Source organism: Falco cherrug, chromosome 7 (genome assembly GCF_023634085.1).
Source record: "Falco cherrug isolate bFalChe1 chromosome 7, bFalChe1.pri, whole genome shotgun sequence".
NCBI classification, from domain to species: domain Eukaryota; kingdom Metazoa; phylum Chordata; class Aves; order Falconiformes; family Falconidae; genus Falco; species Falco cherrug.
This window is the reverse complement of record NC_073703.1, coordinates 18,762,426-18,789,661: the sequence shown is the minus strand read 5'-3', so window position 1 is coordinate 18,789,661 and position 27,236 is coordinate 18,762,426. Positions and strand designations below refer to the sequence as shown.

The window sequence follows — 27,236 nt, the reverse complement described above, 5'->3', positions numbered from 1 at the left end:
GCAATGCAGAAGAAAACCAGGTATACTAACAAAAAAGAATAAACTGCATGAAGAAAGCAACAAAAAGCAAGGTGCGACCCAGGAGTATTCAACTTCATATATAGTATGGTTAGAAAGAAAGAAATTAAAATAACTATCTTATTCTAGCAAGTTTGGTTTTTTTTAATAGATTACATCAGTTACAAGAAACACTGCCACACACATTTGTGTCTGAATTTTTAGTATTTCTGTTTTATCAATGCCAGTTAGGACTAGGCTGATGTTTTCTAGTCATATTACGTTTTGCTGGAGGTGGCCCTGAAGTACAACTGGCTGAATTTTTTCAGGTGGAAAATTTCCTGCCAGAGATATCTGAGTCTGCCTCAAATTGGTATTAAAAGTAAAACTAACACTCGCTTCTTTTCTGTTAAATGAATAATTTCCATTGTCCTTTTCTCCTTTCTTCAACTCTATAAATACATAAATGTTACTTCTTTTCACTGGGAAAAGGGGCAAAAGGTACTTTAGAATGTAGGTTTTGAGGGGTAAAAAACTACTTTTACAGTTTCTCTGCTCCTAGGTGGAAATATTGAGGGGCAGGAGGAGAGAAATCCAGCCACACATACAAAATAAACCACCCCCAAATTACAGAAAAAACAGTATTAATATTTGGAATTTAAATTAATAATTTTATTTTTTTAAAAAAACCTTTTTTAATCTGCATGATACACCTTCACAATAATTCATTTTATTTTCCTTAATTTAAAGAAAATAACACCTCCCTTAACCTTTTTTCTCTAAAAATGTCCCAAACACTTCAAAAGTGATCCTATATATGCTTATACCTATCAACATCTGGGTTTTCATATGGGAAGCAACAGATTATTGTACACCTACACACCACACGCACCTTTACAGAATATTGTAACCTCACAGATGTTCACTTCTATGTATTTTCTCTGTAACCACCAGGTCCCTTTTTCTTTTGAGAATTTTCACATACCTTAAGTTGCAGACGGCTCCTGTCACCTTGTTTTCCTGTGTTTCTTCCATGTTCTAGTGCTTGAGGTAGGGCTGGAAGGGCCTTAACTCATCAGGTCTCTTGAGCACATTTCTTCTACACATGCAAATAGCCTCAAGTGCTGAATGGGAATGAAATAAAATATAAGTGGAGTGTAACTCAGCGTATGTGTCTCCGTTCTGTGGAGCAGGCATCTCCTGTACAGAAATACAGACTTCATGCGGGGAGAACTTACTTCTTACCTATTTGCTCATCTTTCCATGTCTAAAAGTCTTCAGAATTTAAAGACTCTCCAAAAAGCAGTAATACCCAGCTCCCAGAATGATATGTTGTAGATTCAGCATTGCTGATCTCAATGAGATTTTATGAGGTCCTTTGGCGATCTGTACTGAATACACACGAGGAAGCATTATTCAAGTCAAAACCTTCACATTCTGCAGCTGAGCACTGCAAACCAGGCACACTGCAATTGTCAGCTTTGCATGACCTCGTCTTACTTAGTTGACAAGTAGATTGTTTCATTGCGACAGTCTTAAATCTTTATTTACAGTGAGTGGATATAAACTGTTAAAAAAAAAAAAAAAAGGGGGCTACAATCATCCCAATCTCATTATGCTGCAGCCTGGAGAGCATCATCCCAGACGCGTTCAAATGTTATCTGTGGGATCTGAAGTTCGGTTTTTTTTGCAAGAGCTGCGCTGCCCAGTTCTTGTTTATCCTGTGCAATTCAATAGTTCTTTATTTCATCTACTTTTGTTACTTGGCTTCGAGAAGAGTCTTTAGTCTTTAGCAAGGGAGTGTCTTCCTGTTCTCAAGAGCCCATCTGCCAAAGGAAACACGGACAAGAACATCAAGCCTCCAGAGAAACCGCTTTTGCATTCATACATGTTTTGAACAAACAAGATTGTGTAGAGTAAGCGTTCGCAAGGTTCTAAGTTAAGTTTAGTTCTAAATGAATGTTGACACAACAGAATAGAAAGTTTAAATACAATTATTTATTGCAATTTATCTTTTCCATGTCCTACATACAGGATATATTAAAAGCATACAACATAACTGCATTTTTTATACAGCGTATATGAAAACTGTATCCCAAAATACTTTCCAGAGTATCTGGAATAAATCACAAAAGAATACTTGTAATCATGATACAAATGCAGTCATACAATTGACTTGTATCCAGTGCACTTTCTGGGACCTACCTACATGGCTTTTATTGTTGTTTACAGAAATTTTACTAGTTTCTAATGTTATGGTGCTAATTAACCCAATCTCAAATTGACAAAATTTACACTGAAGTGTTACGGTCTTTTCATTGAATTTGTTATTATCTATGCTAATTTACATTGCTGCTGACTTGACTGGAAAGCTCTACATTTTCATGTAACACAATTACATAAATACTGTTCCTCTCCTGTTCTTCAGTCACCAAATTTAGAGCAGTCGTCCAATCAAATTATGGTCATCCAGCTCACTGCACATCAAAATACTCTTAGAATATTGCATAGACTTCAATCCCTATTTGGTTTAGGGAAAAATACAGAAAACTTTTACAGGAAAAACTTAACACCTTGGTAAATACCTGCAGCCTTGGTAAAGTCTTGAGCTGATAAGTATAATTTTGCAAGTCTCAGAGCTAAAATAGCTTGCAGTATTTTCAGAGGAGATCCTCAGGAGTGTATTAAAAATAGAATGAACTTCCCTTTGAAGTCGGTGTCAAACCAGCATTTTTTCTTACTTCATCCTGCCCTCTCCCACCATTCACTGAGCACCTCCCAGTCACCGGGTGGTTTTCTGAATTCTGGCCAAAAACAGAGGGATAAAGTATTTTTACTTATTTAAACTTGTCAGCTGGTGTCTTTTACAACATCTTTCCTTTTACTTAAAAATATCACCTTCATCCCTTCATCTTAACTTTGAAGGTAACTTTCACAAACCACGGTTCGGAATTAAATTCCTGAAATACCGAGGGACTACGGGCACACAAAGTGCTACACGGCATTGTGTCATGAGCTGCAGCTGCATCCCATCCCTAACGGACATTAATATGGCCAGCTGGGATTCATTTTTAGGGTCTTTCTGTTGAAAACCAGACACTGTCCAACTATTTGCTGTTATCAGCCACGAGAGGGAGGTGTGATCACGCAAGTACAAAGCTTATCCGTGAAATTTCGAGTTGGGTCATTACCCACCATCTTCTGGGTCCATCAACATACACCTCCCATTTAAATGTGTTCTCTCTTATTCATTCATGATCTTAGTTGATCAATCGCTAAATGAATTATGTTTATATGAACACATTAACCGCTACGTGGGGAACTTTGTTCAGCAAACTCAGTCTCCCAAATTGGATCAGGCGTCAAAACTTCAACCACAAGTCCCCAAGTACCCTACACGCTGTTACGATTACAGCTTCTCCATGTGCCAGCTCCTTCCACGTCTCTGGTACTCGGGTGCGAGACAATTCTTCTACTTCGCATAACGACAGGGTACTTTGGGGGCTGTTTTTACAGGGAGCAGGCTTTACTCCTGGGGACCTTCTCTTCAAGACCTTTCCCACTCTGCAAGGGTTTTGCACCTCATCTGTGGGAGAAGCTATTTAAGTAAATGCATGGTATGTATGACACCTGTCTACTAATGTGACAGCTGGAGGGTTTTCTTCGCCTTTTTGATATCTATGAGATCTTCTGCACTCCCTCATCACATGTAAACTGAGTTTCCTTCTAGAGCTATTAAAACTAATGATGTAGGTTTTATTTATTCTTTTTAAAAGAAATATTGAGCAGCTGTTAATGCTTGCGACTTCTATACCAGTGAAGATTATTACAGGCTTCCTTCACACAGTAGATAATTACCTTTTTGTGAATGGCTTTGATTGCAATTATTTCTTGAATTCTGTGCATAACACAATCCATAATACTGTGTTTGACTTTTTAAGAAGAATGACAATTTTAAGTTCTCAGGAGCTGAACATGACACGAGTAAAAAAAATAGCTTCCGTGCAAAGGATGATCTGAGCACAAAAGCTGCAGAAGTTTGAGCTTCCCATTTTATTCTGTACACGCTTTGGTTATATCAAGCAATTCACATTCCTGCAAGGTACCTGTACCACATGAAAACATCCTTCAGTCATTCCTCCAGTACAGGCTTCTTTATTCCGTAGCTGTGCTGTTTCACTACTAAATAAACAAACTTCTCTAACAAATTCAGAAACCCATGAAATAATACAGGAATAAGATTTGGATTATGAGGTCAATATTGCTATTTTAAATACAACTCTACTGAGTATACTTTATTTGAACAGACAGTACTGAATTTAAGAACTGGCATTAGACTGGAGATAAAAGCAATCACTTTGTGAAGCCCTGTGGCAAGGTGAGTACCTCCTGGGATTGACATTCAATGCAAGAACAATATTAATCATACAAAATGTAAGTTGTTTGTTTTCCATAGCAGTTACCATAATAAAAAAAAAAATGCCCTTCAGTCATGTTAATAGAACTACAAGAAAATATTCATAATTCATTTTAGTTCAGTAAGACTGGGAGATCAAAACAAGATGTAAAAAAATACCCTATATATATATTTAAATAAGTTCAGTAGTAGATACAGCCATTCCTGCTGGTACTTTGAAGTCAAGGATAAGATTTTAAGTGCTTTGGGAAAAAAAAATTAAAAAAAATACTCAAAAATCAAAATCCTGATTCAGGATTGATATTGCTGTAGGAATTGCAGGGACCGCTGCAGGTTGCTGTAGGCAAAAATCTGTTTAATGAAAACTCCTTCCTCTAATGGAAAAGTAAATAAAACAAGTGACAGGGATTTTCCTACACAGTTACTATTGAATTCATCACCAATAGTCACTCTGTCCTATGACTGAGAAAGTGCAAACCAGTGCCTCAGTCCAGCAAAGCAAAATCCATTAGCATCTGCTGTATCGCTTACTGTTTTGAGCAACAAACACGATATTCATGTGCATGGTGTTGAGGGAGTTGTTTGAAGCAGTCCAGTTGCATCTCTCCCTCCCATCAAAAGTGTGCTAGTTAGGAGTGAACTTCTTCCAGGTGAAGAGAGCTCCCAACTACACCAGGTCTGTCCGACAGGCTTGAACAGCCCTCCCAGTTTATACGCGGATGAAGGGGGAGCTTTCAGACCAATACCTTCTGCCAGCACAGTTTCAGATACTGCTTCGAGTAGTATTGAAAATAAAACACATTAAGCTTCATTACACAAACAGGATTACAACACAAATGAAGAAAAAACCCCACGTACAGCTGTACAAGTCCTTCCTTACAGGCATTTGAAATGACACATTGCACTAGACAGCTTCTGAAGAAGCAGTAATGACTGCTGTTTCACTCATCCCGCTTCTTCCGTATCCCACTCACAGTTAATGTCAGTGGTAACTTCAGATATGAAGTTACTAAAAAGCTGCTTTCAGGATAAATTTAGCAAGACTCCATGCTGCTGTTCTTCTCTATGACTTGATAAAAATTTATCTAATCAAGCTGCAAAGGCGCAAGATATTTGCTCATATTTATAAAGCAGGCTGACTTGAATGCTCAAGATGTACTGTTCTTTGTGCTAAATTCCAACACCCGCTTGAACGGGGTGTATGTCCTCACTGGCCTTGCGCTTTCAGGAGATCTTCTGTTCTCAGTACTTGTACTGTTAAGGAGACAAGAAAAAGCTTACAGAGTTAATGTCAGAGTATCAGACTGCTGGGCTGGAAATGCCACTGCAATTAACTTATGCTTTGTTATTGATATTGACAGGCTAAAATTAAACTGTTCAGTGTATTTGATACGTTCCATATTTCTTTTCTATAATGCCACAGAGTATTTGATGAAAACCGTGGCAGATACTGACAAGTTTACATGCAGGCATCTGCTGGTGCTCACGTTGGAACGTCCAGCAACACAGTTACTAGGACTAAGGATCCTGCAACAATAAAGACAGCAATATTACATTTAAGAACACGATTGTGAAGAGTAATTTCATAAAATCTAAGCTGCATAGAGATAAACTTCTGCATAGAGATAAATCTCAAAAATAGAAAAACTATCAGATAGGTAGGGGCTGTGGTTACATGCAGAGGGCCCCCAGAGAAGACAACAAAGATCACTTTCTGTTGGCACCCTGACTGAAAAACACCAGTTTTGAGGTTTCAAAACTGATGCCATTAAAATATGCTCTAGGCTGAACACTGAAATTAGTGTCTTTTTAAACTGGGAAAGAAATTTTAGTTTGTATTGCAGCTTGCTGATTTCATATGCTAATTTACATTCCTCAACCTAAATGATTTAATTTGCAGGGCCATTAAGACAAACAGGTTTACTTGTTGGTAGTAGTATGTTGTGTATGGTCCTTATTTTGGTCCTTACCGTGTGCATGATCCTTATTTTGGTCTCTGGTTTGCCTTCCCTGTGGTGACACGGGGGGAAGGCTCAAGGGCCAGTCTGTGACCTTACTGCCAGGGCTGGGCGCAGCCCTGCTGCAGGGTTCGGGGCTGAGAAGGGGGAGCAGAAGGGGAGGCACGACACCCCGAGCTGTCCAACGTCAGGCTGCCATGGATCAGAGACAACCGCTCCAGCGCAGAAGTGGCAGTGGTACTGTGCTGTTTACTTGGCAATCTCCCATCTAAGGCTGGGCTATCTCCAGAAGCTGCTGGAGCCCTAAACTCTTACTGTTGGTGTTGCCTGCCCTTTAAAATGGTCCTGGATGCATTTCCCAGAACACAAGAAATAAAATGTGTATGAAGCCAGCATTAACCAGCCTCAGGGTAGAGCTGCCCATTGTCTCCTGCGCTGGCAGCAGAGACATTTCATCAATATTTCCCATATTTCACAAAGTCAGATCTCTTGACTTCCAGCTTTACTCCCTGCTTGAATCACTGTACTGTAAACAAGTACTCCCCAAGGGTTTGCGATATGTTTGCATCTATAAAAGAAAAACAACCAACCTACTCCGTAAGTCACTGAAGTACACTACACATAGCAGATGTGCTCTTTTAAACTTAGGAAAATTTTGCAGAACTCCACAACCCACTCTAACAGTTCATTAGCACAACAGTTTGCTAACACAGCACCGATAAGGGACGTTATGAAGAAGCTTTCTACGAACAAGCAGAAAAAGTAAATACCTGCATGGAAGATCACATCCTACACCAGTATCTCTGGTTTCTATATTGGTCTTTGGTTGGTTTTCCATTAAATAGTCCAATTTATCTTGTAATTCTTTATTCTGGAATACAGTAATTTTCATCACAAATTTATTTTGGTTAAATTATGTTAATTAAACAAGGAAATAAAATTGCACATTGGCTTATCCCCACAAGAAATAATGTAAGAGCATTTATTGAGAAAATAAAGGAATCCTTACTTCTGGGGAAAAAAACCCCACCCTGAATTAAGCTGACATTTTTATTCAGAAGCTTCTGTTTTAAGTAATTATAATACTGTTACAAAATTGTATGTTGAGAAACTTAGCATGAATATTGAGACTTTGTATTACATACATTCCTCATGTGACTGGTGTTGTAAGTTTGATTTCCATACTGAAAAATAGCAAATACTTCTAGATAACATCAGGTGACATCGGTTCAAATTTTATTTGGTTTCCTAACATAATCACAATAATATAAATTCAAAAGGCAATGCCTTACCTCACATTCTAAGAAAGAGATTTTTTCTAAAAGTTGAATTATAAATAATTCCTTTTCTTTTACTTTCTTCCTTAGCATTTCAATCTATGAAGAAAAATAAAACAAAGGCATTTAGTCTAATGGGGCTGGGAAGAGGAGGAAAAAGACCTAGACACCACAGGAAGAAAACATGTTTAATTTCGATGTACAATACCTATACATATTCACAACCTGCTTTAATCCACGGATTAGCTATCATCCTACAGAATTAGGATCGTGTATATAAAGATGATACACGTATACTAACATGGCTTTTAAGGGTTTGTATTTTTCTGGAAAGAGAACAGAAACTCAAACATTGCCATGTAACAAAGCGAACCAGGGAAGACTCTATCCTTGATTCAAGGGGCTTTGCTCTAGTCAATTTTAATTACACCCAAAAATATGTTGCACATTTGCTAGTTTCTTGAAGGTCTTATTTGTTTAGTTATTTCCTGGCATACCAGACTCCTTGGAAAAAAATTGCATTTTCATTTTATACCTAGGGAATGGGAAGAAGTTCTTTACAGATGTTCATGAAAATGAAAAGAAAGTCAGCTGCACCAGAAGCACTGCATCTTAATACTGTTCTGTATGGAACAGAAGACAGACAATCTTCCCTGGTACAAGCAGAGGAACAGGGTATGGCCCAGATTTCATGCCAGTCCCTCGCTGCTGGCCCAAAGCTGTTCTGATTGCATGGAAACGGCTTTCTAAAGCTCCTAAAGCCACAGTTTTCCATTCTTCTGAACCCTTTGCTTAAAGCAAGGTTTGCTGTGTGAGGTTCAGCACAGAGACCTGTTGACAGCACAGAGGTCGGTTCCTTTCAGCTGACCGCGTTTGGGAGACAATAGCATCTTGTGCAAACAAACTGAATTTTCTCCTCAGACCAAAGGAAAAGTCACTTGTTATTCTTTCTTAGCCCTTGCTGACTACACATACTAAAATAGCAGCTAATCAAAAGAGCAAAACAAAACAATAGCTAAATAACAACTTCAATTGTTACTGCTTCCCCAGGAGGCAGCCCAGGTTATTACTCGTTGACAGCTGTAGACACACACCACTCTACAAGCACAGAAGACAAGGTGCTTCCTATAGCTGCAGTTAAGAGTCTACTTGAGGTGCAGAAAGCAGTGTCACAAATATTCCTGAGGAGAATCATCAGAAGTGCGCTGAAAGGTCAGTTTGAGGGAGAAACGGGATCCTGTGTCACGTTTGCGTGCAGGTAGGAACTGGAAGAAGCCTGGTTTCCCGCGGTGTTCTGTGCTTGTGCAAGCCTTGTTCTCTAGCAGCAGCAATGAAAGCCAACAGCAGCGGATACTCCTTTTGCTCTCAGTGTTAAATGGTGGCACGTCGATAATTTTTCCAATTAAATTCCTATCCACCTTTCTTGAATGAGCCATTTCAGGTCAGATGACATTAAATTCAGAACCCCCTGCTTTCCCCCCATGAAGTCCATGGGAACGTGTCTGTCAGCTGAGGTGCTGCAAAATCATGAGCTAAACCCCTCGCCCGGCTCCACACCAGCTCTCTCACCAGGCAGAGCCCAACCAACAACAAACTGCATTATCTAAGGCAACTGTCTCCACGACTCATTGAAGTAAATTAAAAATCTGAAATATTTCTGGTCTTAAGCCTGAAAGCAGAACCAGAAGCAAACCAAGCTAGTTCAGAGATGGTCCCCATCCCAAACGGAATGCCACGCACCGCTTTCAGTGAAGCCTCTATTAGTGTACATATCAGAAAGTGCACCCCTTAAAGCGATGTTAGAGGAGGAAAGATAGATGCTCAAACTGCCTTCACAGCATTAGAAAAGTGTGTATTCTGCACATGCCTTCACATTTTTTTGGGCAATATGCCAACAGTGGAAAAAGCCAGATCCTACGCCAATAGCTTTTTTATCCCAAGAAAACTATAAAAATACCTATGCATAGTAAGAAATAGGTATTTTGTATAAAATGTCACATTAAGTGAAGTAGCTTTATTTTTGTCAGTTTATTGATTGGCTGAGCGCTTCATTAATACAGTTTTAAGTAAAAAAGTATTCATTAGTAAAAAATTTAGTGGAGTTCTACTAAAGTAAATTCATTTTGTACAACAACCAAACTGAAATGAAGGAAAGCTTCATTTTTCCTGGCAGTCATAATGTTACATTGATATGCAAGAAGACCGTTTCTAAATAACTGGGTGAAATTTTCTGTACACTCTCAGCAATCACTTTTTAACTCTTTATCTTAAAATCATTTTTGTGAAAGAACATTAACAAGTCCCTTCAAAATCACCAGTGTAAGACTTTCAGCATGTCTGGAAACAACAATTAGTAGAAATACATCCTGCTAAAAGAGAGTGATTAAATACTCAAAGGTACAATAATGAAAACATCAGTAGTACTATCACCTTGCCAAAAATTTACTGCTAGTTATTATAAAACATTTCAACCAAAACAGACAGAACTATGAAAAAAATGAAGTAAAACAAATGCATAAAATAAACCAAAAAATGAAAAGTTATAAAACCAACTCAACTATAATTTAGCTTCCATTATCCTCAGATATCACATCTCATTGACACAATGATCAGTTATTATTTGGAAAAGCTATAATGTAAACGCCATACAGTAAGTGTTTTCAGCTGAACAGTTACAGAATATATAAGTGCTATCATCATTCATCTTTTCCAAAGTCAGGTATTTCCTTTTTATTTCTTTTACTTTAAAGTGCATGTAAAAACTACCCACGTCATCTAAAGCTATTACCACTTCAGTTTTCAAATCACAGAAACACAAAGCTTGCAGCATTTTCAGAAAATCTTAGAACATATTCTGATCATCATATTTAATTACAACTTTGCTTAGTATTATGACTAAATCTAAAGTCAGCTATATTTTTCCACTGGTTCAATAGCTTCAGTCCTGCCAATAAATTCCTCTTCAGAAAAGACAAAAAAAGTTCTTTTAGGACTGTCAAGTGGGTCTTCCGTACTAATATTCTGTCCTCCTACATGCATGGAAGCAAATAATTTTAACACCAGTAATGAGTATGACACAAAGACAACTGAAGCCAAGCCCAGTTATGTGATCGGGAAGGGCTTTGCCCTGACAGATATCAATCCATTTGTGTTATTGAGGATAATATACCTCATCAGCTGCCTATTCGGGTTTTTACATCAAACACAAAATACTTCTGTTTCCAAATCAGTGACTAAATTACCTGTTAACCAAAAGCAAGATCCAGCTCCTGGGCTTCATAGTCATTTACCTTAAGTTATAGTCACTCTATGAGACTAAGGCTCCAAGATGTGAAATAACCTGTGACCATTATGTTTGCCAGTATTATGTAAAAACAGGTTTAGTGTAAGTTAAAAATTAAACTTGTATTTGTTTATTCCTCACATTGGTTACAGAGACATAAACTCCCTAGGGATGTTTTTGAGTTATTTTAACTAGAATAGGCTGAGGCAAAAATGAGCATGGGCACCTTAAAAACTAACAGAGACTACAAAGAGGAAGACTTTGACAAACAGCTTCCTCCCCTTCCCAAACACAAACCTGAACTCCAGACATTTTGTAATTTGGCAGGAATGACACTGCTTGTACATTATTTTTTGTGTGTGTGTGTGTGTGTGAGAGAGAGAATCCTCTAAGGACTAGCAGACTGAAGCACACACAACAGTACTCCCTGCCTCATTTTAATGTGTTTACATAGCACCAGTCAGAACCCATTTAACTAATATACTTAGCCCCTTTGAAGAATTATGCCAGAATTTTAAAATATGCCTTCTCTTCTACAGTACAGAGAAGAGACAATGTGCTACTATATGATCACACACACGAAGCTTTAGTCTAGCAGTAAAGCAGAATGGAATGATTAGACAATGCAGATTACAGATATGATAAGGCTGTGAACTGGGTAACTTACATCAAACCTTTTGGTGGATCTTTAGAACGTTATGAACTGAAAGACACAGCCGCCACGGAGACCAAATACATTCCAGGAGAAATAAATTCAGCAGTGGCTAAAATGGGAGTCTGTTTCAGCGCCAGGAAAAAAGTCCTGCAGTCCCTGCTCCAGCAGAGCTCCCCTTTGAGGCCACAGAGGAAAGCAAGCGGGGCCAGATATAGCAGGGCACCCCAAAACACACGGCCAACTGGTCGTCTCAGCAGCTACTGCAGTCCAAAGGCTAAAACAACTTCCAAAGTCATGACACACCTTTAAACCTACCCACAGGCCTGACAGAGATAACACATCCCACCAAAGTAGTTTACTACAAAAAAAGTTTATTTACTGAATAAGGACTTGAGTACACATCATCTTATGTCATTAGCACCAGGAGTGAGCAAACCTGACCTGATTAATCCTTTAGAGGGTATACCACAGGAAACCAGGAATAACTTTAGGGGATTACATTACTATATCTATATATTAAATAAAATGCAACCTTAATTCAATACATTTATATAAGTCACATTGCATAAAGTAAAAGTGATGCTTTCCTTTAAAAGAGGAATGTAACAAGAACACTGGATCACAATGCTGATATTGGGTAAAAGCACTTAAAAAATAAAATTCATGCCTTGCTACATAATGTCATTTTGATTTTTCCATAAAAACTTTAGTTATGGCAAACTAAAATAAGACAATAATACAGCACCATAGACCTGTATTGCACAAACCCAAGTCCTGAGAGTGTCTTTGTTTCAAGGAGTTGCATAAAGCAGGAGGAAAGCTTGCAGGTGACAGAGCAGTAGATTTTGACTTTTGGTTGACTATAAGGTAAGAAGGAGAGGAGAAGCAAGACAGGTCAAACACACCACTGACGTGAGGACCCAAGTGGTGGCCAGAACAGCCTAGGGCCAGAGACAAATCAGTGCAAGCCAAAGACTCAGCTTGCATGGACTGACTCTTGGATCGGAATCACTTCTGGACTGACTCCAGGACAAAATTTTCACCAAGATGCTCCTACATTTTCTATGCTTAGTGCCCAAGGCCTATAATCCACCTCAACCTCATCCTTGCTGTGTCTGCAGACTAGCATTTCAGCTCTCTGCCAGCTCAGCAGCCTTCTCCCAGATCTGGCTTTTGCACAACTACCCTCTCAGATTTCTCCATCATTTTCTACAAGCACTATTCAAGTACACCCTTCAGCCTCTCCTCTCCCACCCTTCTCTGTAAGTGCCCAGACAGACTTTCCCTAGCACTTACCTCTTGACCTGACTTGCATTGTTAGATGGACTAGCTGTTCTTTTCCCTCCATGTTTCTATCATTATTTCTACGATCTTCACATCCACATTAAACAGTCAAACAAAACTGGCAACCTCCTTAGCAGTATCATTTTACATTAATGGTCCACTCATTCCTTTCAATACAATTCTGCTGACAGTAAAAATGTGAATTTAGCAACCCTGGGCCACACCACCACCCTTTTTCCTATCACTTCATTCTCTCTTGCCTCCCCACCCCACTGTGTTCATGGCTCCTGCTTTCCCTTCTGCTGTTGGGAGACATCTGACTATTCCAAAGCTAGGAAGGGAAGAGCTACAAGGCCCAATCTACAGTTTGCAATTTATCTGGTCTGCTAGCAACTGAGGAGCATCATGTGCTCTCTTCGGCCATCCCAGGGGCTGGGGAGCATTCGCCCCAGTGCTGTCACAACTAGAACAGCTGAACTCCCTGGCTTAGTCACTCGGTACACACACGCTGCTCAGGGGCTCTACACCAGGCAACAGGGCAACGTGGCGGGGTGCACGTGAGCTCAGCCTTCAGGCCACCCCACTTCAGTCCCAGCGTTTGGCTGGCAGGCACAGGAAGGGCACCTGATCTCTCCACATCGTGGCAGGAGCCGTGAAGTTCCCTGCAGACTGTTGGGTGTGCAGCTTGCATTTCACAAACCCACTTCAATTTCTAATTATCTGAATCACCACATAAGGCCCCCTGTGCAATGTGAACCATCCTGAATTTATCCACTGGCTCAGGATTAATATGGCTGCAGCATTCTTTTCAAGCTCTCTCCTTCTTGATTCAGTCCTATTGCAGGTAACATTTCTTATGTTTTTGCCCCTTTCCGAAACCTTAAGGTCATTTCTTTCAAAATTCCTCAACCCTGACTTTATCACCTTATCTTGTGGGAACTCCCAGAAAATTCACTTCTTCTGCCCCATCCCATCAATGAAGATCTGTTTCTTTTTCTTTGCTGCACCTTACAGAGTCTCCAGTACATCTCCTCAAATACCAAACAAAATTGCTACGCTACTTGAATGGACTGTGTAAATACTCACTAGCAAGTACTGCACTTCTGCATTTCTCTTGCTCCACCAAGCAACTAAACTTTGCTTCAGTAAGATGGAAAGCTAGAGGTATGAGTCAACAGCGTTAAATCGGTCTCATAGATGGAACACCTAACAACAGTCAAGAGGAGAACTGCAAGAAACCTAAAGGATTCTCTAAAGAAATGCTGGAGATGCAAGTAGTGGTATTAGAAGGGAAGTCAACAGAATTACAACGCAGTTAAAGCAGAAGGAAAAAGCATCTTAAAAGAAAATTAAGGTTTGTCCAACTGTACAGGTTTTATAAAGAAAGTATGAAATAGCAAATTATTTTATTCTGTGTACTCAGACACAGTTCTGGAGGCTTGAAATATACAGGCATCTATTGGACTGGAAGAGATCCAGCTGTTAGGTAAGTTCAGTCAATATTTACTACTTGATATTATCATCCATTAGTTTAAAATATTTATCAGGACATGACACTGTTAATATATTTATGTATTATATATTATTCAAGTACCGTGTGTTTTCCTTATCCACCTACCATTCATGGACTGGGCATCTGTAACACTGATACTGAGACATGAACAAACCGGTCATAAATATGACTAAACACGGGACAAACACATACTATATGATACAAGACAAGACAGACAAGACATTGCAACATCAGTCTGAACTCCCAGAGGTAATTGCTGTACAAGGAGAACAAGATTTTACTCAGTCCAATATTTCACTGGACCTGAAGTGGTATTTATCAGAGGCTAGAAAAGAGAATTGAAATTGTTCCAGGGAACATAGTACAGGAAATAAGAACGAGCACCTTTGCCTTTTAATCCTCCTTAAATCACTTGAGTGACCCTTCAATATTTGTTCCACTTTAAAACAGATACTGTATTTAAGGAAAAAGTAACAACTGATTGATTTAAGTTAATGCACTAACTTAGAGACCTTCCTAAACTAACGAGCTGTATGAACACATTACAGCAGTCTTAGATGTACATCTATTGCTAAAGTGAGCCCACAGGGCCCAGGTGTCCTAATTGAGTTACAAACATCGGCACATTGTCTGAACAGTTCAACCCACCTTATTAAGAGCTACCTTAGTAACGTGCAAGTTTTTTAATTAATGACTTGGCCAGGCAATTCCCAGCTGAAAGAGCTAATGCTCTGCATGTATAAACACTCTAACCAAACACCAGAAGTGGTTCTACTTCTGCCAATAGATAAGCATTGCTCAAGTCCACTGAGGCATGCCAAACACTTGAACTGGGGGGGGCAGTGAGTTATTTATATTCTGTCATTTGTCTTCTTCCTCCAAGCTCCCATGGTAGGTTTCTCTTTCTACATTTGCTGTTGTGTTTTGTCGTTGTTGTTTCATTTTTACTGTGCCATGCAGATTTTGGTTAATAAAAATTTGGCATCTTTTGTGGCTGGTAATTCCATCTTCTCATCCTCTATGCTTCTGTGTAGCTTCTTTTATTTGACCTAAAATTGAAACTGTAGTTCCATATTAAAACTAGGATATTTTGCTACGTATCTGGAGTTGCAGTATCTTGATATAGAAGGTTTCAGCTGGTTATTAAGTCTTTGGTGGGAAAATTTCTTCTTTATTCCCCAGTTGTGCAATACAATGTATCTTCTGTATTTGGGATATCATTTGCTCATTAGCACTTTGTCCTTTCATGCAAGCATCTTCCACAATAGAACAGGATACAGCTTCTCCCTGGTCTTTGGTCACCATTTATTATCCAACGAATCTGAGACTAAAGCTGGAGAACAGCTCATGGGCCATGACCTAGAGACAGTTCAATTCAGCAGTTAGGGGAATCTCATCTGAAATCTGAGTTCTGTAGATAATTTCTTGGCACGGAATCAAATATTGTTTTCTCTTCTCAGTCCCCTTCAGAACAGCTCCCTATATCTGCATCAACCCACTTGTCTTGCTTACCAAACACAAATGCTTATTTCCTTCCCTCTCCTGCTTCTCAACAATGAAACAATATTACATATAAAATGAGCTTATTGCACCATGAACCTGCAATCCATTTCAATGTCAATTGCACAAATTCCAAAACTAAAGCTCTCTTCAATCTCTTGAGGTTTGAAATTGAAATAAAACCAGGAAATACTTTTGTGGCTGATTTAAAATCAATGTTTTGTATTTCATTTGAAGACTTTCAGCTCTATCTTACGATAAGCTCTCTCCCATCTCCCACACTGGCACAGACAGGATGAACTGATAGACCATCTCAAATAGATAACTCAAAGACAAGCTTTCATCCTCTTACAGAACAACAGAAATTTTAACCCTGAAAGAAATAATGTGGTAGCAGCTTCCCATGCCCTTCCATAGTGCCTCTGTGCCTGCATCTGCCTGCCCAACTCCACCTCTGCAGTGGAAACTCCTTAATGCAAGGGCCTGAAGTTTGCATGATTCCACCTTTCACACTGTAAGTCTCCCTGCAAATTCTTCCTCTGATGGAACTGGGGTTTTCCTGGATTGTCTTTGAAAGTCTCTCCCTGCCCAGCCATACCTTAAGATGGCTACAGAGGCAAGGGGTTAAAAAAAAAAAAAAAAAAAAAAGGCAGCTAATTGAGTCTACCATTATTAATGTTCACTGATTTCACCACTGAGCTCTGGATGACCCACTATGGCCATCTGTCTCTTCATTTTTTTGAAAGTCTGCTAAGTACAAATGGGTTTCTACACACTTGCCAAAGGCAGGTCCTGCACTTCCAGCTGCCAGCACTTCATGTAAAACGTACTGCACTAAGCTGGGAACAAATAGATTTATTTAACAAACAAGTTAACAAATAAATCTGTCAGCCTTAAATCATCTTAAAATCTTAAATCATCTGCAGTCTCTCTCTAATGAGAACATGAGGCTCTAAGACTACGCAGGGTAACTTTCTGCTCCGCTGGTGCTCTAATGGGCTGCGATCTTGGCTCTCACAGCAGAGAATCCCTACGAGGCTGAAAAACGAGTTTGCATGGGATCTGACACAGAGAGATGTTGAAGGTCACCAACTCCAGCAAACTTCCAATTTTATTTCTTCCATTTATTTTCTTCTGCAAGTTATTTTCCATGCTCCTGCTTAATTTATGACTGGTCTGGCTAGGTCAAGTTGAAAAAGGTTCTACTAATGCCTAAGATGGAAGCATTTCTTTCCAGAGAAAAAATATGAGAAGCAAATGATTTCTTTGCTAAGGAGGGTAAGCACACTGAACTGTGATTGTCCTTTGCCTGGGCTCAGTTCCACATGTCTACTGCATTTGGTACCAACAAGATGGGTCCTATGAAGAGGAAGGCTTTAATACTCTTTTCCTCCATGGCTTCCTACATTTGGGGCTTCTCTGCTAGCATCCCCTTTCATGCATGCCTAGATTAGGACCAAGCACAGCCTCCTAACACATTTTTAAATGCCATCAGAAGAGCACCAGAGGTGTTAGAGCTGCCTATTGCATCACAAACTCCACTGTAAAGCTTCTCTTTCACTTCCTCATGACTGCTTGCTGTTCTTTCACAGAATGCCCTGCATCTGTCACTTGCAAATGATCCACCATCTTTCCCTAAAAAGGCCTGAAAAGCAATCTATTTAGTGATTTTTCAGCCAGCAGATTCATCTCAGTACCTGCTCAGTTTTGACAGTTCTCTATACCGGTTTGAAGCAGTGTATCTTGTTTGCTCAGCACTCCTCTGAAATAATGTTCATTTCTGTAGCTACGCTTTGTCTAAATTGGCGATAACAGCATAAACCACTGTGGTTTACACTGAAAGAATAAACCTCTCATTTATACTTCAGATCTCTGTCCAAATATACCAAGATTAATACTAAATAAAGCTCATCCTGTAATGAAGCAGGCTTAGCCCATTCTCACCTAGCTCATACAGCAGCTGTTTCAGCATCTAACAAAAGCACTGCTGATAATTTTGACTATTTATTTACTTTCCACTTCTTTTCTGAGTTTCCAAGGTTAGCCTGTCGTCAGTCTGTTCTGAGGCAACAGAGAAGCTAAGCATTTCAGAAAGCAAGCTTTCTAGCCGCTTTGATCATTCTTTCTTTCTCACTTATAATATTTAAATGCAAGTTATTCGTCATTATAATACCCTCACATTCCCTAAGATGTAATGTTATGTTACAGATACCAGCCATGAAAGTATTGCAATAACAAGAAACATGGCAGGTTTTCATGACACGTTTCTAGAGATTCCTAGCCATACATTCTGCATTCAGTCAAATTTAATGTAGAGAGGATGTGCATCCAAATATGATGAACACATTTTCTGGGACTTAAATAGTAGCACAATTACAAAATCTTCCCTGTTTACTCTAGAAAGTACATTTAGTGCTTCTGCTTACTAGTTTTTAATTTAGCTTCAGAACAGACTCTTGAGATAGCATTCCTTTTCAACAGCCTACCTTTTAAGAAGTATTCTTATTGCCCATTTCTCAGCTCCTACAGCATGGTTAGTAAGTATTACTTAAAGTGAGCCTAAGAATACTTTTCTAATATTTATGTAGAGTAGAGCACAAAATTATGAAAAATACCACATGGGTGGCTTGCTCAGGGCATACTCATCTGCAATGCTTTTCATTTTCCCCCACGGTGAATAGCTACTCCTCTCTGTACTATTAAAGCTGCTATTTTTAGGCCTTTAATTAAAGAGTCCAGTTTAAAATAGCGTATGCCAACTATATCACAGATATTTCCTCAAACACAGTATGAACACAAACCATGGATAGCATGAAATTAAAAAAAAAAAAACCACGAAGTGCCTAATGTATTTGGTCCATCTGACTTGATGAAACCTCTGTTGCAGGAGTCTTTAGTTAGCTACATCTGTATTTTCACTAGTGAGCTACAGGTGTTCATATAGTTCTCAAGGAAACTGAATTCAAAGAAAAACTAACACAGAGAAGGACTAAAAGAGAAAGCAAAAATATATTCTCTATGGCTACTTGGCAGTCAAGGATTTGTACAGAAATTTAATTGATTTTGAAAAGCAGGTAGTCAGACATCAATTAAAAGCAGACATATTTGACAGCTAAGATATTCTACTTGTGAAATAGGATAATTGAAAGATCTAGAAGGGCTTTCTGTGTATATGAAGGCATCAGCAGAGATACATTACAAGGGATCTGCAAGCTAAATACACTCATTAAACCCAATATTTATGAAATAACAGTCATTGGCCCAAGATTTATACACGTTTTTACTATAAAATCCCATGGAACTGGACATATCTGTTAGACCAGTGCAGCCTGCTAGAGGTCAAGTTACATGAAGCAGTTTTTAAAATATATTTCATAATAAAGGGCAAAGTTCAGGCCACCATCCTCATGTATTACTAGAATCAACTGGTTTACCACATGTATCACAAAGTGACTACAAGTCTTTGAGAAATTTTGGTTAGAAATTAAAAAAAGCTCATAATATGATGATTGGCTTACAGAGATACCAATCAGATTAAATCATAGTTCCCATACTTCATTAATTAGATGGAGTGGATTATTAGATTGAGTTTTCCTTAACAGAATACCATGGCATAAAGATTTTTAGCTCGTTTTTAGAGCACCTCCTATGATGATTGAAAATAGTGAAAACGGCAAGCTGAACTAGCAACAAAACCTCAAGACTTTATACCAGTCTTCTGGTATATGTGTGTGTGTGTATATATATATATATATATGTATGTATATAAAAAGACAGGAGAACTTTAATGCAAAGAGGTAGATACTTTTGCATCCCTCTGTGTAAAAGACACTTAGTATCACACATTTCATCATACAGTAGGACTCATTAGGATCTTATAAAACAAAACAGATACAGGTAAATAAATGTATATATCTTTATAAATATAGGATATACATATATATTTATAAAAATACCACTTTGATAAAAATGGAAAAACTCCATGTCTAATCAGAAATCCTACAACACCACATTGGGTATGCAGAAAGCATGCTTTAGGTTAGAATGGTTTGCAAACATTGATTTTGTGAATGTGTGATGTCCAAATACAAATAAAAGATATTTCATGAATGCCTATTCTCTGTGCAATAGCAACTCATGCAATAGTGCTGTCTGCTTTATAAAGTTCAGATTTAAACTTGGTTTACCTATTTCCCTTGTCATGCTTTCATCCACTTGGAGAAACAGAAATGTCTGCAATCACAGACAGATTCTTGGCACATAGGTGGTCTGTAACTTGCAGCTTTCCAGCAGAAAGCCACTTAAAATTTCAAAGGAAATTGTATCAGCTAAGATGATGTCCCAAGACCAAGGTAAAAAGCAAGGTGATGAGCAGTGAAAAACTGTGTTTGCCTGCCTGTTCCCATGAGGAACAACATTTAAAAAAAAAAAAAAAAAACAAACCAAACACAAAAAGGCAGGTTTTGCCTTCCACTTCTGTACAGAAAGGAGACCCACAGTAACTAGTCTGCACTGTTTCTGCAGTTACCTTCTAAATGCTTCAAATTAAGTTGTGAGTTCTATGTTGGATTTCCTGGACTACCACCAAGAGTCCCAGAATTAGTGTCAGCCTGAAGATTGTCACAGTAAACTGCTTTCACCTAGTCTTTCTGCTTCACTAGCTCCAGATGCTTAACTCATCCTCCGTTGCGTTTATAACTAGGGTGGCATAAGGAACTTGCACACAGAGCAGAGGTCTCTTTGGATTATGCACTAAAAGAATGAGTGTTCCCAAAAGACTCGGAATTGTTTTACTAGATCTCACCTCCTCAACCATATGCTTGACTTTCTTCTGTTGGCAGTGCACCATATCATCCAGATGTTTGATTCGCTCTCTTAGGCTGGCTGCTACCTCCTCCAAATGCTGTGACCTAGCAAAACATGGAAGAATGAAGCAGGTAAGCGGGGAGCTATGCACTATAAGCCAAACAAGAACAACTCCCACAATCCTACCACAAATCAGGAAGACTGGGTCAAGAGGTAGGTAAGTCAAATTCCACTGACAGATGTCAGTTTGTCCAAAGTACATTTTAATAGCAGTCTTTTAGTCAAAGCGGCTGTCTCCACCCAAGTTAACTCACCTTTGTCTGGCATACTGGCATGCTTACTCAGAGTCTGAAGTGCTGACAACTAAACAATGTGATAAAGCTCATCTCCTTAAGATGTCTGGTTTTCCTTGAAGTGAATGGCATTCAGACAACTAGATCTTTATCATCAGAAAGACACATCCTGATTTATTACCACCTGCAAACTTTTGGGAAATATATACTAAATAAAAGCCAGGAAGCACATCTGCTGGTATCCTTTTCAAAGCTCTCCTACTACAGGGAAGCCTTGAGTGAAGGTTTTGGCATAGTTGCCAACAGTAGCAGGACACTAACTAGAGTAGTATTAACTCATCAACAGTCAGCAGGAATTGTTGCGGATGTTTTAAGTTTGTACGTATGACTCATGAGATAGATTGTGCGTTCCTTCAAATCTGTTTAACACAGAGACTGAACACCCACAAAACTCCTGCCACAAGTTGGTTTGGCAGCTTGCCAGAAAAGTACTTTTAGAATAGGCAAAGAAACAGGAGGGAAGCTTTTTAATAAGTTTTTGGCATGTTGGCCATGGGAACCTCCATTTTTATCTGAATTCTTGAAATTCTTCAGAGAAGGCAATCGCTTGCTTACAAAATAAACTTCTGTACTCCTAGATTCAGGACTGGACAGAATTTGAGAAGTGGAGGAGGGGAATCAAAAACAAAAAAGCTTTTTTCCATTTTGGTCTGTGCACAGCAGAAGAAACTGTTGAAGCTGCAAATAGAACAACCATTCTCAGGCAAAGCAGCAGATGGCAAACTGCATGACATGATTCCAATGAATGACTGAATTGTATGCTGTTTCCCCCCAGAAAGAGTCTCAATTAACAGTGAAGTACTCTACAGAACTGTAACTGCAGCACTTTGACAAGGACTCAAAAAAATCAAGGCACTGCTGCAGGTTTTTCAATCCTGCATATTAAGGTCGCACAAACCTCCATTTACATTTTGATTACAGTTGCAACACATATTTGGTCTCACTGAAAGATTCAGAATTTTAAGCACTGATAATGATATGGCAATGGAACAGAAGTCCTTCCTTGAGTCGATGTCAAGTGTCTGGTTGGGTACAGACAGGTAAAGAGAACTTAACAGACTTCAGCATCTGACACAGATTCATTGCTTGCATTGCATAGATTGCAACTGTATGTTGTTTGCATTGCACAAACTCCTGTCTGAACACTGCCTTTACCCTTGTTAGTGCAGCATAACTTTTCATGATGAGAGAACAGGACAGGATTCGCTGAAGCCAGAAGAGGATGTTATACAGAGGTAAAGGAAGAAAGCAATTATCTTTCATTTCCATATTCTATGTTGTATGTGACATCTGTTCACTTTAAATTACTATTTTAAGAGGCTGCTGTGAAAAGCCATTATTACCCTGAAACTGGATAAGCTGGTCACAGACCAATACAACTAGACAGTGAGATGCTCTTGGTGGGACGTCCTTTTATGTTTATGCTTCCTATAGAACAGTAGGATGCTAAAACCTTAAAACTGAATTTCTGGTTGCCACAGAGATGTCGGTAGTAATCAAGTAAAATTATTCAGTCTCTGCTTGTAATTCATCTTTACCCACTCAAGTAGTGTCATATAAACCTTTGAGTGGCGGATGCAATTTTCACTCCAGTGGCAGTTACGCTATTTCAATGCTGGATAGGTTTCTGTTGAAACTTTGCCTCTGCCTTTGCTTGAAGCTCTTTTGCCTGGTCATGGTGCTCTGTCAGTCTCAAAGAAGCAGTAGGGGATGCACATGCCACCTGTGGGCAGAAACAGCACATCCAGGTACCACCACACCACTAGGTCTCTCTTCTAAGCCTCTTGCTTTCAAGAACAACCATTCACAGAGGTCTCACTGCCAATAACATCATCCTCGCTTTCCCCATATAACTTTATAGCTTATTTCTGCACTGTAATGCTACATGACAGATTTCTTCCACACCTTCATTTTGCTCATGTGTGTATGTTAATGTGCACCACGTGTAGACCTGCCCGTCCAAGCCTCAAACATATTCCCTGCTTTCCCTCGTTTATAAAAAAAAAAGACACCTCTGGCAGTTACATGCAAAACTCTTGCTCTCTTGAAGAGTTCACCTTTTCAAAAGGGATGTCCTACAGCTTAATACAGGGTACAGAATGTTTTCTCTTCTACGTATTCATAGTCGGAATCATATTGTGCTGAATTTGGGAATGCAGCTTTAAGAAAGATGCAATCCACAAATACGTCACAGTTTGCTCCATTTAAAATGTCTTCTGCATGCTTGCAAACAACTTTTCAAGAAAGATGCGTGAAAGTGGGTTTTGTTGCAAAAATTAATCCTCTTGATATTTTGTATGTACATAAACTAACATTCAGATGGGCAATCCCTACCAGACTGCAGTTTTAAAATTAGAAAAAGTAAAATTCAGGTGTCTTCCAAAACAAACAAACCCCTATAGCAATACTGGAAGTTACAAAGATAAGAAGTATCTCACCTTTCACTGTCAGAGTTGTTTTCAGATTTTGCTCCAGATATTTGTATTTCATTTAGTTCAAGCTGTTTTTGCAGCTGGTGACGTTCCTAAACAAAAAATGTTATCCTCAGTTCTCCATGTGTCAAAATGTAATGGCTTCACAAAGCGTATTTCATTGCAATTCAGAAGATAATTTGTGAAATTAAAATAGAAACTGATTAAACAAAATTCACACATTTCCTATAGCCAAGAAGCACGGAATGCATAATAATATAATCAAATCCCCAGCTATGCATGGAAATAAGACCAGAGTTTTTCCATTTCCTATTTGAAGATGTATGGTACTTGAAACTGAATTTTTTTAATGGAAAGATGAATCATCACAATCTTTAACTACATAAATGTCAAATTTTCCATGTTATCCCTTCAAAAAATCTCTCAGTCCAAGACTGAGATAAAACATATTGCTCTGTTTTCTTCCCCAGAATATTCCTGTTTATTTTTTGGGTGTCCACCAGCACAGTGCTCATGAAGATATATGAGGTCTTGGGGACTGAGTCACCACAAATTAACAGAAGAGTCTGCTATCCACTTTAATGGGAATTTAAGAGGCGTTGACTTTTACTCTACAAGTATCAGCCAGAAAAAAGAGCAAATTAAATAACCAATGTGAAGAAACTCATCTGTACTTAACTATACTGCAATCCTTTATTCACTGCATAATACTTACAAATTGTAGGCTGAAGCCCAGATGAAGTTAATCTGCCCCTTTAGTAGCTCCATTAAGCTGAATGATTTCTCAGTGTAATCACTAATTCTAATAATACATTTGGAAGCATTAGACAAAAAGGGCACAATACAAATGCACACCAGACTAACCAGTAAAGCCAACAAGACTGGCTTATAAAAATCTACTTCTCAGCAACAAATATTTACTATACTAAACTAAAGTTGGTGAAAAAACACTTCACTTGTAAGAACAGAAGCTCATATTCCCTCTACTTACTAGAATGCTCTCTGCTTCTGTATTTTAGATAGCAAGACACAGATCTTTAAAGATAATGTCTGCTATGGAATGAAATGAGAAATGCCAAAGTACATCCAAGAGCACTGGTCTTTTGCAGGGGCTGCTCTTACACCATTTAGAGTGACACTATTCAGTCTAAAGGACTAAACAACAACATTCATTCTCAGTTAAGCGATTGATACCAGAAAACGAAGAGGAAACTTCACTGTAACTGTTTGAGACAGAAGACGTAAAGCTTTTTCAAATAGCTGAAAAGGTTCAACAAATGTGATTCTGATGCAGTTTACTATGCAAGGAGAGGTACTATGATACTCTTAGGTTTAACAATACATTAAAATAATAATCATTTGACTACTAGTCTGAGTTTTGCCCTGGAGAAAAGCCCTTAAAAGAGAAGGAAAAGCAGGAAATAAAAAGAAGCAATGCAAAAACTGCTACAACTAGTTTTACAGTAGTGGTGCCAGTGTCGCAAGAGGTAAATGTCTCAAAGCATTTCTGCTTTCAGATCTTTAGAGGTAAATTATCAGAAACCTGCTCTCAATTACAGTTTGGTAGGGACTAATTAGCCAGGGAGAGGAATAATTAAGTTTTTTTAAAGCTAGCAGGAAGGAAGAACCTAAGTTTTGGATTAAAAGGGAGTAAAATTTCTTTCTTTCTTCTTCTCTCCTTAAAATATCCTGAGCCATAACCTAAACAAGATATAGATATGTGCATGGAAGATTAACTGGCTCCTACATGCCCAGAAAAAACCCTCAAAACATTTTAGTCTGAAGCTTTCAAGTATGGCATTTCATCCACATGTGGGAAAATCTGGAGTTACAGTTCTAATCAGGACTATAAATAGAAATAGACCTTACTATTTAGCTAACTAAACCACATTTAAATCAATCCTAGAATCACAGAATGGTGTAGGTTGGAAGGGACCTTCAAGACCACCTAGTTTCAACCCCCCTGCCACAGGCAGGGTCCCCTCCCAGCAGCCCAGGCTGCCCCCAGCCCCATCCAGCCTGGCCTTGGGCACTGCCAGGGATGGGGCACCCACAGCTGCTCTGGGCAGCCTGGGCCAGTGTCCCACCACCCTCACAGTAAGGTCTCATGAGAGCAGAGTAGAGGGGCAGAATCACCTCCTTTGACCTGCTGGTCACACTTCTTTTGATGAGCCCAGGATACGGCTGGCCTTCTGGGCTGCAAGTGCACATTGCTGAGTCATGTTTCACTTCTTGTCAACCAACATGCCCAAGTCCTTCTCCTCAGGGCCACCCTCAATCCATTCCCTGCCCAGCCTGCATTTGTGCTTGGGACTGCCCTGGACCACATGCAGGACCTCGCACTTGGCCTTGTTGAACTTTATGAGGTTTGCACGGGCCCACCTCTCCAGCCTGTCAGGGTCCATCGGGATGGCATCCCTGCCTTCCAGGACGTCGGCTACACCACACAGATTGGTGTCGTCAGCAAAGCTGCTGAGGGTGCTCTCAATCCCAATGCCCAACATTACCAACAAAGATGTTTAACAGTGCCGTTCCCAATGCTGATCCCTGAGGAACACCACTCATCACTGGTCTCCACTTGGACACTGAGTTGTTGACAAACTCTTTGAGTGTGACCATCCAGCCAATTCCTTATCCACTGAGTGGCCCATCCATCAGATCCATGTCTCTCCAATTTAAAGACAAGGATGTCATGCAGGACAGTGTCAAATGCTCTGCACAAGTGCAGGTAGATGACATTAGACACTCTTCCTTCATCCACCAGTGTCATAATCCCATCATAGAAGGCCACCAAAATTGTCAGGCATGATTTACTATTAGTGAAGCCATGTTGGTGGTCATCAATAACCTCCTTATTTCCCATGTGCCTCAGCATAGTTTCCAGGAGGATCTGCTCCATGATCTTGCCAGGCTCAGAGGTGAGACTGAGCAGCCTGTATTTCCCCTGGTCTTCCTAATTTCCCTTTTTAAAAATGGGTGTTATGTTTCCCTTTTCCAAGCAGTGGGAACTTCATCGGACTGCCACGACTTCTCAAATATGGTGGATAGTGATTTGGCCACTTCATCTACCAGTTCCCTCAGGGCCCACAGGCACACCTCATCAGGTCACGTGGACTTGTGCACCGCCAGGTTCCTTAGATGATCTCGAACCTTATCTTCTCCTATAGCGGGCAGTTCTTCGTTCTCCCAGTCCCTCCCTTTGCCTTCTGTGACTTGGGCGGTGTGGCTGGAGCTCTTGCCAGCAAAGACCGAGGCAAAAAGTCATTGAGTACCTCAGTCTTCCCCATATCCCAAGTAACAGGTCTCCTGTTCCCTTCCAGAGAGGGCCCACATTTTCCCTAGTCTTCCTTTTCTCACCAGCGTACCCATAGAAGCTTTTCATGTTGCCCTTTATGTCCCTGGCCAGATTTAATTCTGTCAGAGCTTTAGCTTTCCTAACTCTGGCTGCACAGACAACTTCTCTGTGTTCCTCCCAGGCTGCCTGTCCTTGCTTCCATCCTCTGTAGGCTTCCTTTTTGTGTTTGAGTTTGTCCAGGAGCTCCTTGTTCATCTATGCAGGCCTCTTGCCATTTTTGCCTGACTTCCTCTTCGCTGGGATGCATCGCTCCTCAGCTTGGAGGACGTGATCCTTGAATATTAACCAGCTTTCTTGGGCACCTCTTCCTTCCAGGGCTTTAGCCCATGGTACTCTACCAAGCAGACCCCTGAAGAAGCCAATGTCTGCTGTCCTGAAGTCCAGGGTAGCGAGCTTGCTGTGTGCC

The 27,236-nt window shown here is 39.6% G+C and overlaps 1 protein-coding gene across 5 annotated transcripts in view; it reads right to left on the bottom strand.

Moving 5' to 3' along the window:
* MYZAP (myocardial zonula adherens protein) overlaps nucleotides 1-27,236 on the bottom strand; it is a 70,664-nt gene that overhangs the window by 6,948 nt on the left and 36,480 nt on the right. For 4 of the 5 annotated variants that reach the window (XM_027800093.2, XM_055716029.1, XM_055716027.1 and 1 more), the window contains 5 exons: nucleotides 23,482-23,567; nucleotides 20,689-20,794; nucleotides 7,665-7,748; nucleotides 7,143-7,243; nucleotides 2,546-5,668 (listed from right to left, as the gene is read on the bottom strand). In XM_027800093.2, coding sequence (XP_027655894.1) covers nucleotides 5,563-5,668; nucleotides 7,143-7,243; nucleotides 7,665-7,748; nucleotides 20,689-20,794; nucleotides 23,482-23,567 — 483 coding nt within the window. In that variant the 3' untranslated portion in view covers nucleotides 2,546-5,562. Of the gene's footprint in view, nucleotides 1-2,545; nucleotides 5,669-7,142; nucleotides 7,244-7,664; nucleotides 7,749-20,688; nucleotides 20,795-23,481; nucleotides 23,568-27,236 lie in introns of those variants that run through there. The other variant, XM_055716031.1, reaches the window with a different exon arrangement.